Genomic DNA, 15,010 nt, shown 5'->3' on the forward strand with positions numbered 1-15,010 from the left:
ACACACCCGCGGTGCCGCAGCTGCAGCCCAGGTGCCGGGGCCGGATGCCGACCTGCCCTCGCTTTCTCTCCTCTTTTACTTTGTTTTCTTGTTCATTCTCCACTGACCCGGGAACTTCACTTTCTAAACAAAAGGTGGTATCGCCTCCCCCCCTTCTCCCCCCCTTCTTCCCCTCCCCTATTCTGGGGTCATATTGAGCAGCTGTCCCGTGTTGGACTCATTGCCAACCCCCCACACCCGGCTCAGGACACCCCCGTCCTTTCTAAGCCCCACCGGCTCCGGGTGTTGGGGACACGCGTGTCACCCCCCCCCAGCCCCACGCCCCCCTGTATGGGGATGGGACCCCCGCGTCCAAACCCGCTCCGAGCCCCGCGCTTGTGCTGCCCCCTGGTGGTGAACATCGGAACTGCACCCCAATGAACCCAACCCCACAGACGGACCCACGGCCACGGGACCCCAAAGATTCAGCCCTAATGCCTCCCCCCACCCCGAGCTCCACACACACCGACACCCCAGCGCTGTTTCCTCGCCCCCAGGCACACATGGGACAGCAAAGGACCGGGTGATGAAGTGGGTGCAGCTTTAATTTCCCAGTGTGGAGTGTGGGGATGTGGGGACATGATACAGGGGATGCACAGTGATTTCAGGGTGCAATGGGGCAGGGGACCCCGGTGCCCTTCAGGCCGCAGTACCCGCCGGGCACTTTGTGCAGGTATTGCTGGTGCCGATCCTCGGCGTAGTAGAAGTCACGGGCCGGCTCGATGCTGGTGGTGATGCCCCCTCGGTGCTGCTGGCTCAGCTCCTGCCACAGCCCCACGGTGGGGACACCAGGACAGACCCCCCCCTCCATCCCACTGCCCCATAGCGTGGCTTTGTCCCACACCTGAGACAGGGGATGGCAGCCTGTGTCCCCAGAGAAGGGTCCCGATGTCCCCAGAGAAGGGTCCCGATGTCCCCAAGGGGGTCCTGCTGCCCCCAAGGGGGTGTCTGCTATCCCTGGGGGGGTCCCCACGTCCCACCTACCCGCTGGTAAGCATCCCTGCTGCGCAGTGCAGCTGCCTGCTGCTGGGGGCTCAGTGTGAGGATGATGGAGCGGTACTGGGTGCCCACGTCCTCCTGCTGCTGCATCCCTGGGGGGCAGCACTATGGTTATGGGGGGTTATGGGGGGTTATGGGGCACCAATGACCCTGACAGGCACCGTGTGGCCTCAGTTTGTGCTGGTGGAGATGGGGAAAGCGAGGCACGGGGAAGGCAGAGGCTGCTAAATGGGTTGATGTGAGCCCCACACAGTGAGCACTGAGGGGTGGGGATGCAATGGAGCCCAGATGGGGCTGGTGTGGTGTTTGGGGTTGAACTTGCCTGGCCAGGGCTCTAGAGATGCCACTAGGGCTGAAGTCCCATCCTCATCACCACCCCATCCCATCCTATTCCCTCCCATCCCAACACACCTCGTTCCCATTTCCATCTCATCCCAATCTCCATTCTATCTCACCCCATCCCACCCCATCCCCGTACCCTGTGTGGGGTCATGGTTCTCCCAGAAGGCCTTCAGCAGCTCCTCATAGCTGATCTTATGGGGGTCGAACACCACTCGCACCACCTCGGCGTGCCCCGTCCGCCCTGCAGGGACACTCAGTCCCCTCCATCCCACTGCCCCCCCACCCCACTGCCCCCCAACCCCATAGCCCCCCAACCCCATAGCCCCCCCTCCCCACCCCCCAGAGCCCCCCTGCCCACCCAAACCCCACACCCAAATCAAAGGGGCACATCTTGGGGACAGAGCCCCCCCTGGTACCTGAGCGCACTTCCTCATAGGTGGGATTGGGGGTGAAGCCCCCCGCGTATCCCACCTGGGTGGAGAAGACCCCCGGCATCTCCCAGAAGAGCCGCTCTGCTCCCCAGAAGCAGCCCATGCCTTGAGGGGGGGGGTGAAGGAAGGCAATGGAGTGACCCCATAGAGGGCACATGGGGGGGTCTCAGATATGGGTCTGGGGGCAGCACTTACCGAAAATCGCTGTCTGCATCTGAGGGGGGAATGGAGGCAGCGTGGGGTTCCCGGTGACGGCGTGGGTGGCTGCATGGGGACGGGGGTCAGGGATCCCCCATAGGGGTCACAGCCCCTCTACATGGGGGTCCCAGATCCCAAATCCCCCCAAACCCCATGGAACCCTCTGGGTACCCTCCACCTGCAGCCGCCCTGTTCTGCCTGGCAGAGCCTCAGTGGGGCTGGGGAGGGCACGGGGACCCGGCATGGCTCCCCCACAGCTGTACAGTGCCACCAGTGTGACTTTGGACTGGGCTGAGCCCTGGCACTGGGAGCACTGGGGGGGAGTGGGGGCACTGCGGGCAGAGCCAGGAGCTGTGAGCACATGGGGCCACAAAAAGGGCTGGTGTGTGACATGGGGATGGAGCTGGGCACAGCACACAACATGTCCTGTATGGGATGGGGCTGCCTGGCCTCCTTCCCTATGGAAACAATGGGGTTTTCATGCCTGGTTCAGGGGTACAACTCTACAGACAGCAGAGATCCCACAGTGTGGGGCAGTGGACCCAAACCGGACCCTTTGTCAACCATTAATGAGTCCAATGGTCACTGCAGGACAGGCCTGGAGCCCAAGGCAGCACCTGGTGCCCCCAGCCCCCCAAACATGGGGGGAGAAGGGCAGGGAGTCCTGCTGTGACCCCCACCCCATGTGTCCCTGGAGGTCTCTGTCCCCACAGACCCCACACCATTGGGGTGCAGCTGGGAGACGCTAAAAGCATTGGCCATAAGGAGCTGCCCCATAGCACCCCATGGGAAGGGGATGCACCCAGGGCTGATTGAGACCCCTGGGCCCCAGGGTGGGGGGACAGAGGGGACCCCAAAGATCAGCACAGGGCTCTGCAGCCCCAAAGCAGGTGGGGGAGGCTCAAAGAGCATTGCACAGCATTGCACAGTGGTATAAAACCATGCACAATCCCATAGAGCAGAGCACAGCCACACACTACCTTGCACAGCAGTGCATGGCAATGCAGACACACAGAGCAGTAGAGTGGTGCACAACCATGTACAGCAATGTACAACCCCATAGAGCAGTGCATAACCCTGCACAACCCTGCACTGTGATGCACAGCCCTGTATTGCAATGCACAGCCATGCAAAGCAACACTCAGCCCTGCATTGCAATGCACAGCCATGCAAAGCAACACTCAGCCCTGCGTTGCAATGCACAGCCATGCAAAGCAACACTCAGCCCTGCGTTGCAATGCACAGCCATGCAAAGCAACACTCAGCCCTGCGTTGCAATGCACAGCCATGCAAAGCAACACTCAGCCCTGCGTTGCAATGCACAGCCATGCAAAGCAACACTCAGCCCTGCATTGCAATGCACAGCCATGCAAAGCAACACTCAGCCCTGCATTGCAATGCACAGCCATACAAAGCAACACACAACCCTGCATTTAAATGCACAGCCGTGCAAAGCAACGCACAGCCCTGCACTGCAATGCACAGCCATGCAAAACAATGCACAGCCCTGCATTGCAATGCACAGCCATGCAAAGCAACACACAGCCCTGCACTGCAAAGCCACACACAGCAACGCAAGACCTTGCAGTGCACAACCCTGCAGAGCATTGCACAGAAGCAGGGCAGCAATGCTGAGCACTCCCTCTTTGCTGCCCTGCAAAGACAAACCATGCACGGATGCTGTAATAGCAATGGAACCGAGCACAGCTTTGCTCCAATCCACCCCCAAAATGGGATGGATGGCACCCATGGGTGCTGCACCTCACCCCCATGGTGAGGGGGGGACAATAGGGAGCAGCAAAGCACAGTGATGCTCAACAGGATCTCACGTTTATTACTGAGAAGTGATTAATGGTGCAAAGAAAGGCAACGCCCATTCCTCGTTGGCTTCCCAAGAACTGAAGGAACAACGTTCACTACACATCTTACAACAGATTTTTGTCCAAAATAATAATAATTAAAAAACAAAACCAAACCTTTTTTTTTTTTTTTTTTTTCCCTCTTTTTCCTGTAAACAAAAACGGGAAGGTTTGCTTTACTTTCATTCTCACCTTTTCCAATCCGATTAACACAAATCTCATCCGTGAGCCTCGCGATGCAGCCCTGGATCAGAGCATCCCTGTGGGCTCCGAGTGCTTCTGAATAACCAAAGGGGAACCAGCAGCCAGAACAGAACCTCTCTGCTCACTGTTAGGCCCCCAAACCCCCCCATGTGCTCCTATCCCATGCTGGGGTGGGGGGATAACAAAACCCCTCTGCTTTGCACTCAATTGGGTTGTTCCAAGTGCAAATATCCAAAGCAAAGGGGGGGGGGGAGGCATAGAGTGAGGGGGTGGGGTTATAAAATGAGAAGGGGGGGGGGGGGAACGAAGGCAGAAACGCCACTTACGGGCCTTAAAATCCAAAAGAAAAACCCCACGTAGTAAAAAAGACAAAACCCAAAGCGTGTGCTCTGAAATCACAACCAAAGCCATAAGGAAAGGGAACGGTTCGTAGCTATGCTCTATCACCTAGAAGGGCCTTTTTTTTCCCTGTATTTTCTCCTTTTTCCCCCCTCTTTAAATCCTATGTCTTGTGAAATTCCAATGCTTTGCTCTTTCCCCCCCCCCCAACCCCAACTTGAGCTCGTCCGAGTCCTTTTTCTTCTTGGTTCCTTTTGAAGTCATTGAAATTAAGAAAAATAAACCCAAAACAAAACCCCAACCAAGTCCTAATTCTCTCTGGGATGTACATATATACATACACACACATATATGTGTACATATATATATGTTTTTCGCTCTTGCTTTCCTTGCTCCGAAGGATGGGCGCGATGCTGCAGTCTCTGGGGGAGGACCAGCCCTTCTATTTGACACGGCCCTGGCGTTCCTGTAAGGGGAAAAAAGAGACAAGGGCATTAGTTGGTGTCCCCAGTGTGAGGAGTGGGCTCACCCATGGGTGCTGCTCGTCCCTGTTCTGTGGGGTGGGCGGGGGTCACCCCATTCATTCCAGGAATACAGTGCTCCTATGGCAGAGTGCAGTGTAGATGGGGTGACATAAGGCCATCAGAGGGCAGAATAATGCAGCCTGTGGCTCCCAGCTTCACTAGGACCAGCCTCCTTCCCAGCACAACCTGCCTGCTATCACTATATGATGCATGTCTGTATGATCCCAGCAGTGAAGGGCTGAGCTCAGCCAACACTGGCACCAAGGCCTCACCCAACAGCACAGCCAGCCCATGGCTCTGCTTCCCCAATCCTCGTCCACAATGGATGCAACCCCAACACAGCAGAGTAACACAGCATTTCCATGGGCCTGTTCCCAAGACTGGCTTCAGACCCGCCCTGGCCATATATCACAGCCATCCATTGCCTCAGAGCTGCCCTGCAGAGCCTTCCTTTCCCAACAGGCTCAGCCTGAGGCACAGCCAACAGCCCGTGCATCACTTTATTATGCTCCACAAACAGCCTCCAGCCCTGATTTACAAACCAAACACAAAGTTTTCCTCCTGCCAGCATGAGAAAGACATCAGAGCTACAAAGTTCCACCCTGGCCCTGCCTCACCTATGAAAGAGGATCAAATCAGCTGCATTGCTCTGGTTGCAGCCAGAAAGCTTCATCCTCCCTCTTGCCAGCAACACTGATTGCAAAGGATGAGCCTGTTCTTGCTTAACCATCACTTGGCATTGCACAAACCCAATTCTCAGAAAGGTGATTATATTCCTGCAGAACGCTTTGGCTCTTTGGAAAAGGCAGAAGCCCACCTGCATGTTTCAAGGCAGAATAAATGAATTAAGCACACAAGTGCAGCGCTAAGGAGTGCAGAACCTTGTGCACAGATGGGAACTTAAGGGGCTTCAGTGGAACTGGTGGTTTGAAATGGTCATAAGGAGAGCAGGAAAGTTTATTGATGGTCCTAAGCCATGCAGGCTAATAGGAATAGCAGCCACGTGTGAAGAAATGGAGGAACTTGCAGTGAGTTTTAGTGGCCAGGACCACTAAGTGACACGGCTGCTCGATGCTCTGCTTCAAAGGTAAGTTACTCCATATGGAGAAGCCTCTGCTAATGGAATAACCCAAAGCACAGCCCCTGTGTCAGCAGCTGTTAACCTCAGTGTCAGCAGCTTATTCAACACACTTACAATAAAAGCCACCAGCAAACGACATCTTCCTCACTCCATCCTTGAGAACCAAAACCTCCATGTGGTTCCTGGGGAATCTACCAGCCACAAGTGCAGTTCAAATCAGCTGAAGAAGGAACGGGGTCTTGTTTTATTTGTTAAAGATCTTCACTTGAAGTCACTGGTCTGTTCACAACGAATGCAATCAGTGCTTTGGTGGCTCAGGGCATCCTGCAACTCAGAGCTGCAATCCTGAGGCCAAAAGGAGGACAACCTGAAGCTGAAGGCAGTAATGAACTGCTGGAATAAGCCCTTTGTTACTGAGCTGTAACAAACAGGCACAGACAGAGAGATTTAGGAGGCCTGCAACTGAAATGGAAGAAACAAGGTGTGTTACCCTCTGCTTGGAAACGTCTCACAAGGATAAAGCAGCCCTCCCAAGGAAGGCACCGGTGCCACGCTCTACCCACAGCAACTTCCAGCAGCCCCAAGTTCCTTCAGCTGGGATCAAACCAGTGAGCAGCTCCGTCAGGTTGAGCAAAACCAGCCAAACCTCTTAGAAAACTGCAATTAGTAGAGCAAAGCAGTGGGAAGAACTGGAGATCAGCCTCTGTGGAGACAACAGGACGGCAGTGCTTTCAGCACTGAGCCATTTAACCTCCCTCTGCTGGCCAGAGGGAACAGCAGCAACGCTAAGCAAGATATTTCTCATGTGATTTCTTGGAACTATTTCTGGGCATTCTAAAGGAGTGACTCGCACAGTCAGAAGCACAAAAGAACATTCAGGAGTTCCCAGACTTTCACAAGAGCTCGTCCATCTGCCTGGGCAGCAACAAGGAACCAAACTGCAAAGCAGACTAAGTTCCAAACAAGCCAAACCCTGAGACGTTTCAGCTTCAAGGGACAGGAATGCAGGACACAAATGCATCACCACCATCCTAAGGCTGCAGCACTCACTAGGCTGCTTCTCAATGAAGCCACCAAACAGCAGCGAGAGACTCCAGCCATCCCCAAGGCCACGTCAGAGAGCCACCAAAGAGGTCAAACTGCAGCAGAAAGAAAGTCCAACTCATTTCCTCCCCGGCGGATGTGACAGGGCAGGGGCCCTCTGCATGTACCACTGAGTCAACAGCAAAGCTGGCGCTTGCTTTGTCTATCTACAAGAATCCCTCCTTGCCTGTGAATTCCAGAGATGCATGACTAAGTTTCCTTTGAGAGAATAAATGCTTTCCTACTCAAAACTTCTGCGGAGTCCAGTGCTGCACATTAAGGAGGGATGGGGACGCTGTGCCTGCTGCTGACCCTCAGCACACCACAGAGGCTGAGCATCACCTTCAAAACACAACAGGAAAGATGAGTAAAGGTGTTCTGCACTTAAAGAGAACCGCTGCGTTGCTTCTTTTCCTATCTTACCCATTTCCAGGCCAAGATCACCCATCTGCCTCATTCCTCCCCCCATGTCTCTCCCATTCTGTTACTCTTCCTTCTTCTCTCCCATTTCCATTCACTATTTTCATTGTATTCATCCCCCTCTCCTTCCACCTTCAGTGTTTCTCCCCTTGTTGGGATCTGCCCCTTTCTCACCCCCCCTGCTGTCAGATACACAAGTCCCACTCCCTACAGCATCCCACACAGAGCACGTTTCTGATTGCATTCAAAACCTCAGCAGATAAAGGAGAAATCACCACTTCAGGACAGGCTGGAAACAGCGTGAGGTCACACAGAGATCAAGATTGCATTTAAAACAGAAAGAGAACGTTCCCTCTGCACACTTTGCAGTGTATTCTTCCCCTGCAGATTACCATAGATACTTGAGTATCAGCTGCAACACACGACTGCCTTCAGTGGCACTGCTTGTGCACACAATGTTCCATGTAAACTACATTATAAAAGGTAAGAATTGAGCTGTTGAGGTGAGCTCAGCTCCTGACTCCATCCCTCAACCGCTGCGTGGAAAATTCCCCATTGCTGAAACTAAGGAGGTGATCAGGAAACTTGGGCAGCTCCCAGAAAGCTGCGCTCGTGTTAATTGGTAATTACTGTTATGGCCACAATAAAACAGCAGAGGGGGTCAGGTGCAGGTAGTTTGAATGGTCACCGAGTTCGGGCACAATTTTCAGCCCTCCAGTGAACAAACAGAGGGTGACAGCGGGCTCTGATGGGACCCAGCCCAGCTCAGGGTATGGCTACAAGCAACTCACTGCCAGGAGGAACAGAATGACCTGCTCTGCATCCAGAGGGGAGCACGAGCAGTCACAGACTTAAATTGCTGCGAGGGAGATTGAGGTTGGGCATTAGACAAAGCCTTCTAACAGGAAGGATAATTAAGCACAGGGCTAGATTGCTCGGGGAGGGACAGGAACTGCTGTGCCTGAAGGTTTTACAAGCAGTGGGAAACATCTGTCACACTGATCCTGCTCGAGGTAGGGGGTGGATCAGCTTGTCAGAGCCCAGCTCTGTTTCTCAGCCATTGCCCAGAGCCCCCACTGATCTCTTTAAGTCACACTGAACCAGGGGCTGCCCACAGTATAGAACTGAATACAGCACACTGAGAAGTCTGGGTTTACAGCAACCTGAGGGCTGCTGAGTGCAAGCTGGTATGAGCTCTGCCCACCAGGACGGCACCCAGCTCTGGCAGCACCCAACAAGGGGCTCCTGTTTGTGTAGGTTCCCTACAGCAGCACACAGCCAACCCCAAACCCACCCACCAGCCCATGGGACCACCACACACACACACACATGTTACCTTTTTAACAGTTTCCTCCTCTTCCTGGCGTTTCTCATAGTGTGAGAAGTCATCAAAGATGGAGGTGGTGTGCTTGTAGGTGGCAATGATTTTCAACACCTGCTTAGCCTTTTCCAGAGGCACCTCCTGAGTGTCCCTGGAGTTGGTCACTGGTTTATTCTCGTTGTTCTCTAGGCGGATGTGCCGCAGTTGGCTGTTGGGAACGTCCTTGACAAAAATCCACCTGACATCAAAACGTCCCTTCCACTTGTCCTGGGACCACACACCCGCACACGTGTTATAGTCCACAGCAGATTTCATTTCTGCTACTCCACAGAAGTGACCGCTACCGTTGACACTGAACAGTAAGTAAACGGGGCCTTTCCCATTCATGGAGCGATAGGCAGCATCCAGTCTCTTGTTACCGTGCTCTGTACTGCACCAGATGTTGTATTTAATGGAACGGTGGATATCGTCCTCAGAGTAACTCTTAATGATGAAAACCCGGCCGTGCTTTGGGTTCCAGTCAAAATCCTTGGGGTTGTAGTTGTTGATGGACCTCAACTTCTCCAGCACCGGGTGTGGTTCCGAAGGAGCCGTCCCAGCGCTGGGCTGTGCTGCTCCCACCCCATTGCCCTCCGTGCCGTTCTGGCCGAAGCCGCTGCCGCGGTTGCGGGGCGCAACCCAACGTGTGGGCTGAGCTGCTGGCTGCGGGACGGGCAGCGGGGTGGGCTGTGGTGGTGGTGGGGGCAGAGGTTGGGACTGCTGCCCGCTGGGAGCCTGGGCCACGGGTGGGCTGCTGGTCATCTGCTGAGCCACGGGCTGCGGGGAGGCCTGGGGGGGCTGCTGGGCCATGTTCTGCACTAAGGTCTGCGAGGGGGCTTTCGCCACCGGCCCTTTGTTATCCCAAGTTCCTATATCCATGTTGTGTTTGATTGGAGGCGGGGGAAGACTCGAACCTGCGATGCCGTTCTTGGTCTTCAGTTTGGGCTGCTGCTTCGCTGGCTTGCTAGCAATGTCAGCCCAGGACGTCGGCTTTGGGGGAGCGATGGTGGCTGGAGGCAAGCTGTTAGAAGCCACCATGTTGCTGGTAATGGATCCGCTCCCGACAGCCGACCCGACAACCTTGGGGACGTTGCTGGCCACGTCCGTGCTGCCCAGCTTCAGGGCTGCCATCCCTTGGTCTATGGTGTTCATCCCCGGAGCCTTGTTGAGAGTCTCACTGGCAAAAGCGGACTGTCCATCGATCATGGCCCCCCCCAGAGAACTGGGGGCATAGGCGTAGTTGCTGCTGTAGCCAGAGCTTTGAGTGGATTGTCCCTGAGAACTGTTATTTCCCCAAGCTGAAAAGTCAATCCCGCTTGGAAAGAAGTTAAAGCCGTGCTGCCCGAGGAATGGAGTGCTGCCAAGGGCCCCTGGCTGCCCAAACATGGCATCTGGGAGGAAGTGAGGCTCCCCGTTGCTCAGCTGTCCGTAAGAGGTTAGGTAGGGCATGGGGGGATCACCCCCTGTGGACCAGGCAGCCTCACCCAGCGAGTAGGAGAATCCAATGGAGGGACTGTAGTAGTTTGGTAAGTAGGAATCGGACATTGCAGTGTATGCATTGTTCTGCAAAAGAAAAACAAGCACTGAACAGCGAGGATGAGGAGAACAAGTGGGAAGGGACCAGGACTAAGGGCTGCCCACGCCCCAGCCTCCCCACCCTGGGGCTGAGCCCACAAACAGTCCAGGCCCTCAAGCACCTCTGCTGCTAGGGGTGCTACCAAAACTGCTTCATTGCCCCCAGTATTAAGCACGAAGTCTCAGCATGCTCCTCACACTGTGATCAGAGCATAGTGTCCCAATCACGATACAGTCTGCACACCAGGCTGCACAGGAGCTCCTGCTCAGCTCTGGGAACAGCACCTTACCTCACATACGGATATCAGCTTCTGCTTTTCCTCTCTCTATCTAAGAAGGTTTTTCTCACCTGGGTAACGCACATCTCAGGGCTTATTTTGCTGTGTGTTTGATGAAAGGTTTGGAGGAAGGAGGTGGGGAAGGGCAAAGGTCCAGTGGTACTGCACTGCCAAAATCACAACCATCCCTCACTGCACAAGCCCCTTCCTTACACATCCTACCCAAGAAAACAGCTTTATCCTGACAACCTACAATTTGAGAGCTCCAAATACCCAAGAACTTGCAAACAAAGCAGGATTTAATGCCTCATCCTCAGAACAGCAGCTGCGAGCACACACTCAAAAACACCTGGAAGCAGGGAGCAGTCAGTAGTGCTGCACTGGGAGCCCTTTGTAGCACAGGGACACAGCAAAGCAGGCTTTGGAGCAGGAGAAAGCTGCTCCATGCTTTGGTCTCCCTTTTAACACCCAAATAGCCTTCAGGTTACAAAAACAAATGGTTAATTTTACAATTAGGAAACTCTCAGCCATGACTAAGGTTCACTTACATGAAAAACATCTGTCATTCAGTATTCAAACCAACGTCCCCCCAGGGAGCCGTTCAAGCCACGCTAATGGACATTATCATCCAGTAACGTGAACCTGTGTGCAGACAGCCTTGTGCTACACAGCAGCTTACATGCCAACCCAATGCAGATGAGATGAAAAGTCAGCTTGGGTTCCCATTTAAGAGCCTGAATTGCAGCAGGCTCTGCTCCATTTTTTGTTGAATCATGTTTTCGTGTGCCAAGCACAGCTCCCAGAGGACTTCACGCCATGCTGAAGTCTATGGAGGCTCTCAAGATGGCTCTGGCCTCCTCTAGAATTAGCAGTTTTGCCTCTTCACCTTCCACTGAGTTAAACAAAAGCAACAGGTTCCGGGCTGGGACAGTCTCAGCCCTTCTACAAAACCAGCAGGAATTACACTAACACTGTTTGGTTCATTGCATGAAACACTGGGAAACTTGCTGCACTGCTCCATGGCGTGGGTGCATTAAGTTCAGAGCTACTGCAGCTTTTGTTTGCCCAGAGAAGATGGTACAAAAGCTCATTAATAAAACAATTAACTCTTACTCAGGGTCCAGTTTTAGTTTCCAATTTCTGTAGCTATGCTTTGCTATCAAGCACACCTGGCCCTGCCGCACTGCACTCGCACTAAGACACTGATTGCTATGCAAATAAACCTTTTAATTCTCTTCATTACGACTTCTTGTGCAGTTAATTCCTCACATTCCTCTGCATCTGCACCTCAGACAAGGAGGGTTTAAAGCCACCTGGAGCCAAGGAATCACTGCGTACCTGAGCTTTAGAATCACATTGCTGTGTGTTCTTACCAGGCTGACAAGCTAAGAGTCACGCCTGAAATAGCAGCTCTCCAACAAAGAGCCAAGAAGCTTTACAAGGTGCTCACCCTGTGTGTGTGTGGACAGCTCAGGTAGCAGCTCTGAAATCACCTGCACCACTCTGCAACAGCTGGCTGTATTTAATGCAGAGCCTTAGCTCCCATTGCCAGGAAGGTGCATGTGTGACACTGCTCCATCACAGCCTGGTGGCTTGTGTGCTCAGCAGCTCCCATCACGATCCAAACCCAACCCCAGCTTTTTGTTTTCTGCTCACCAAGGGAGATATGAGAGAAACAGGCAATGCAGTGCAAGGAGAAAAGAGGAGGCGAAGTCACAACTCACAACCGTGCAACTCAAATTCAGGCTTGTAACTTCTCTTAGGGAGCTAAATACAGCAGAGTTACTTAACAGACAGGTGGAATGCCCAAGGTTGTGCAACAGCTAACAGGTCCTTACAGAGCACAAGTGAGGAAAATACCTGTTGAGTATTTAACTGAGACAGAAACCTGCCCTCGTGTTCCAACAAAACATGAATCATGGGCATCTGAAATGATACACTGACTAGTGAAAGTGATTAACAAATGCAGAAGGGGGGGGGACACAAAACAGCTTATTTTTTGTTTTACCAGTCACAACAGCAAAGGGGAAAGGAGCCAAGAGAATGAACTGCTTCAGCCCTACTGCTGATGTTTATCTGTAGTGCTTACTTGTACCATCTAATCAGCTGAACTCCATCTGTTATGTGTCACTCTCCTACTGCTCATGAGACAGAGCAGTTCACAATGGAGCTAATCTCAAACAACAAGTGAAAAGTATCTGGAAGCCTGACTTGCGGGAGCTGCTCATAAACTCTCCAGCTCAACTTCAAGCTGAAGTCCTAAGGAAATCCCATCAGCCCTTATGACAAGAGTGCACTGGGGCTTTTTTTGGGGGGTGAGAAATGCAGAAAACCCCATGCCATGCATTTTCAGTTTCCTTAGCAGAGACAGAAGAGCACAGACAGCACCTTCCAGATGCCTCCAAAGCACAGCTGCACCTCGTGAAGCAATGAGGTGCACAAAGAGCAAAGAAACAAAGCCAAAGCAACACAACTGAAAGACTAGAAGTAGTAATTTCAAGCCAGCTGACAGCGAACTGAACCTCAACCGTAGGAAACCCCAAAAAGGAAGACACAAAAAGCTCCAGCCCTCACGCACAAGTGCAGCTTTTTGCTGGGAGAAGCACAGGGACACAAACAGGAGGCGATGAGGCTGGCAAGCAGCAGAGTGCAATGAGCAGGGATAGAGCTCGAGCTCACTCACCGGCCGGGCCTGAGGGCTCAAGTAGGGCTCGAAGTCGTCGTCGTTCAACCCATCCTTCTGATGCACGGCCCCGTTTTGCACTAAGGAAGAGATGAACTGCATTAGGAAGCGCTCAACAAGCTGCAACACGACCTCGACCTCCTCCTCCTCCTCCTGTGCCACCACCCGGCGCTGAACACGCTCCAACTCTCCCCGTGAGCACTTTGCCGGTGCTTTTTAACGCAGCTTTATTCGCGTTCTCCTACACGGGGCCCTCATTCTCAGCACCCACCCGGCCCCATCTCTCACCTTTGTTGCCTTGGCCTTTGGGTCTCTGCGGAGGCGGCAGCATGGAAAGAGAAGGGAGAGCGGTGAGTGAGTGAGGGGAGGGGCAGCACGACGGAAGGGCCCGGGGAGAGAAGGGAGAGAAGGGAGGGAGGCCCGGCCCCACACTAGGCCCCAGCCGCGGCCTCGCCTAGCGGGCCAGGCCCGGAGCCGCCATAGGGAGGCCGTGGGGTGTGTGGAGGCAGCTCCGTGCGGTCGGTACCTGCTCCAGGAGGCTGCTGGCCGACATGGCTCCTTGGCGGAGCGGCTGCTCCCGGGGTGTGGCGGGGCGGGGCGGCGGTGACGGCTTTGTCCGGGAGCGGGCGCGGCGCGGTGCGGCTGCTTGGCGGACTCCGACTCGCCCGCGGCGGCTGCCTGGTCTGGGTGACGCTCTAGCCCGCTCCCCTCGTCTTTCCTTCCGGCCCGCGTCTATGGTCCAGGCCCGCCGCCTCGCGCCCACACGCTCCCGGCCGTCACGCGGCACCGCGCGCGCGCCGCGCTCACAGGCACAATGGCGGGGGGGGGACGGACGGGCGCGGCGCATGACGGGCGGGAGGAGGATGGACACAGCGCCCCCGTGTGGATGGGCGGGGAAATGCAGGCGATCATAAAGGGACACACAGAATGAGCCGGGCTGGAAGGGACCTCAAGGATCATGGAGTTCCAACCCCCTGCCTGGCAGGGCCATAAAACATACACATTTACTACATCAGGTTGCCCAGGAGACCCGACAGATCCCCATAGAGACCTCATAGAGCCCATAGATCCCCATAGAGACCCCATAGATCCCAATAGAGACCATATAGACCCCATAGATCCCAATAGAGACCCCATAGACCCCCATAGAGACCCCATAGATCCCAATAGAGACCATATAGACCCCATAGATCCCAATAGAGACCCCATAGACCCCCATAGAGACCCCATAGATCCCCAGAGACCCCATAGACCCAATAGATACTTCACAGATGCCCATAGAGACCCCATAGACCCCAATAAAGACCCCATAGACCCCCCCTAGAGACCCCATAGAACCCATAGATTCCCACAGAGACCCCATAGACTCCATAGATCCCCATAGAGACCCCACAGACCCCATAGATCCCCATAGAGACCCCACAGACCCCATAGATCCTCACAGAGACCCCATAGATCCCCATAGAGACACCATAGATCCCCATAGAGACCCCACAGACCCCATAGATCCCCATAGAGACCCCACAGATCCCCATGGAGACCCCATAGATCCCCATAGAGACACCATAGATCCCCATAGAGACCCCACAGACCCC

General features: G+C 54.2%; 2 protein-coding genes across 4 annotated transcripts; both read right to left on the reverse strand.

The window, feature by feature from the left end:
* Positions 1 to 563: 563 nt before the first annotated feature.
* On the reverse strand, positions 564 to 2,327 carry LOC107324031 (uncharacterized). Of its 3 annotated transcripts, XM_015883698.3 has the most exons (6): positions 2,181 to 2,327; positions 2,007 to 2,075; positions 1,797 to 1,916; positions 1,517 to 1,621; positions 1,024 to 1,130; positions 564 to 802 (listed from the first exon to the last, which is right to left on the reverse strand). In XM_015883698.3, exons 1-6 carry the CDS (start codon positions 2,251 to 2,253, stop codon positions 644 to 646), a joined length of 633 nt encoding a protein of 210 aa, XP_015739184.2. In that variant the 5' UTR covers positions 2,254 to 2,327; the 3' UTR covers positions 564 to 643. The 3 variants fall into 3 exon arrangements, with proteins under 3 accessions (XP_015739184.2, XP_015739185.2, XP_085374199.1); XM_015883699.3 differs by lacking the exon at positions 1,797 to 1,916; XM_085518073.1 differs by lacking the exon at positions 1,517 to 1,621.
* Positions 2,328 to 3,817: 1,490 nt separating this feature from the next.
* Positions 3,818 to 14,234, reverse strand: YTHDF2 (YTH N6-methyladenosine RNA binding protein F2). The gene is made up of 5 exons (XM_015883696.3): positions 13,942 to 14,234; positions 13,704 to 13,728; positions 13,416 to 13,495; positions 8,856 to 10,442; positions 3,818 to 4,877 (listed from the first exon to the last, which is right to left on the reverse strand). The coding sequence occupies exons 1-5, from the start codon at positions 13,966 to 13,968 to the stop codon at positions 4,854 to 4,856; spliced, it is 1,743 nt and encodes a 580-aa protein (XP_015739182.1). The 5' UTR covers positions 13,969 to 14,234; the 3' UTR covers positions 3,818 to 4,853.
* Positions 14,235 to 15,010: the final 776 nt, after the last annotated feature.

The sequence above is a fragment of the Coturnix japonica genome, chromosome 17 (assembly GCF_054131305.1).
Source record: "Coturnix japonica strain WE chromosome 17, WE-NBRP24, whole genome shotgun sequence".
NCBI classification, from domain to species: Eukaryota; Metazoa; Chordata; class Aves; order Galliformes; family Phasianidae; genus Coturnix; species Coturnix japonica.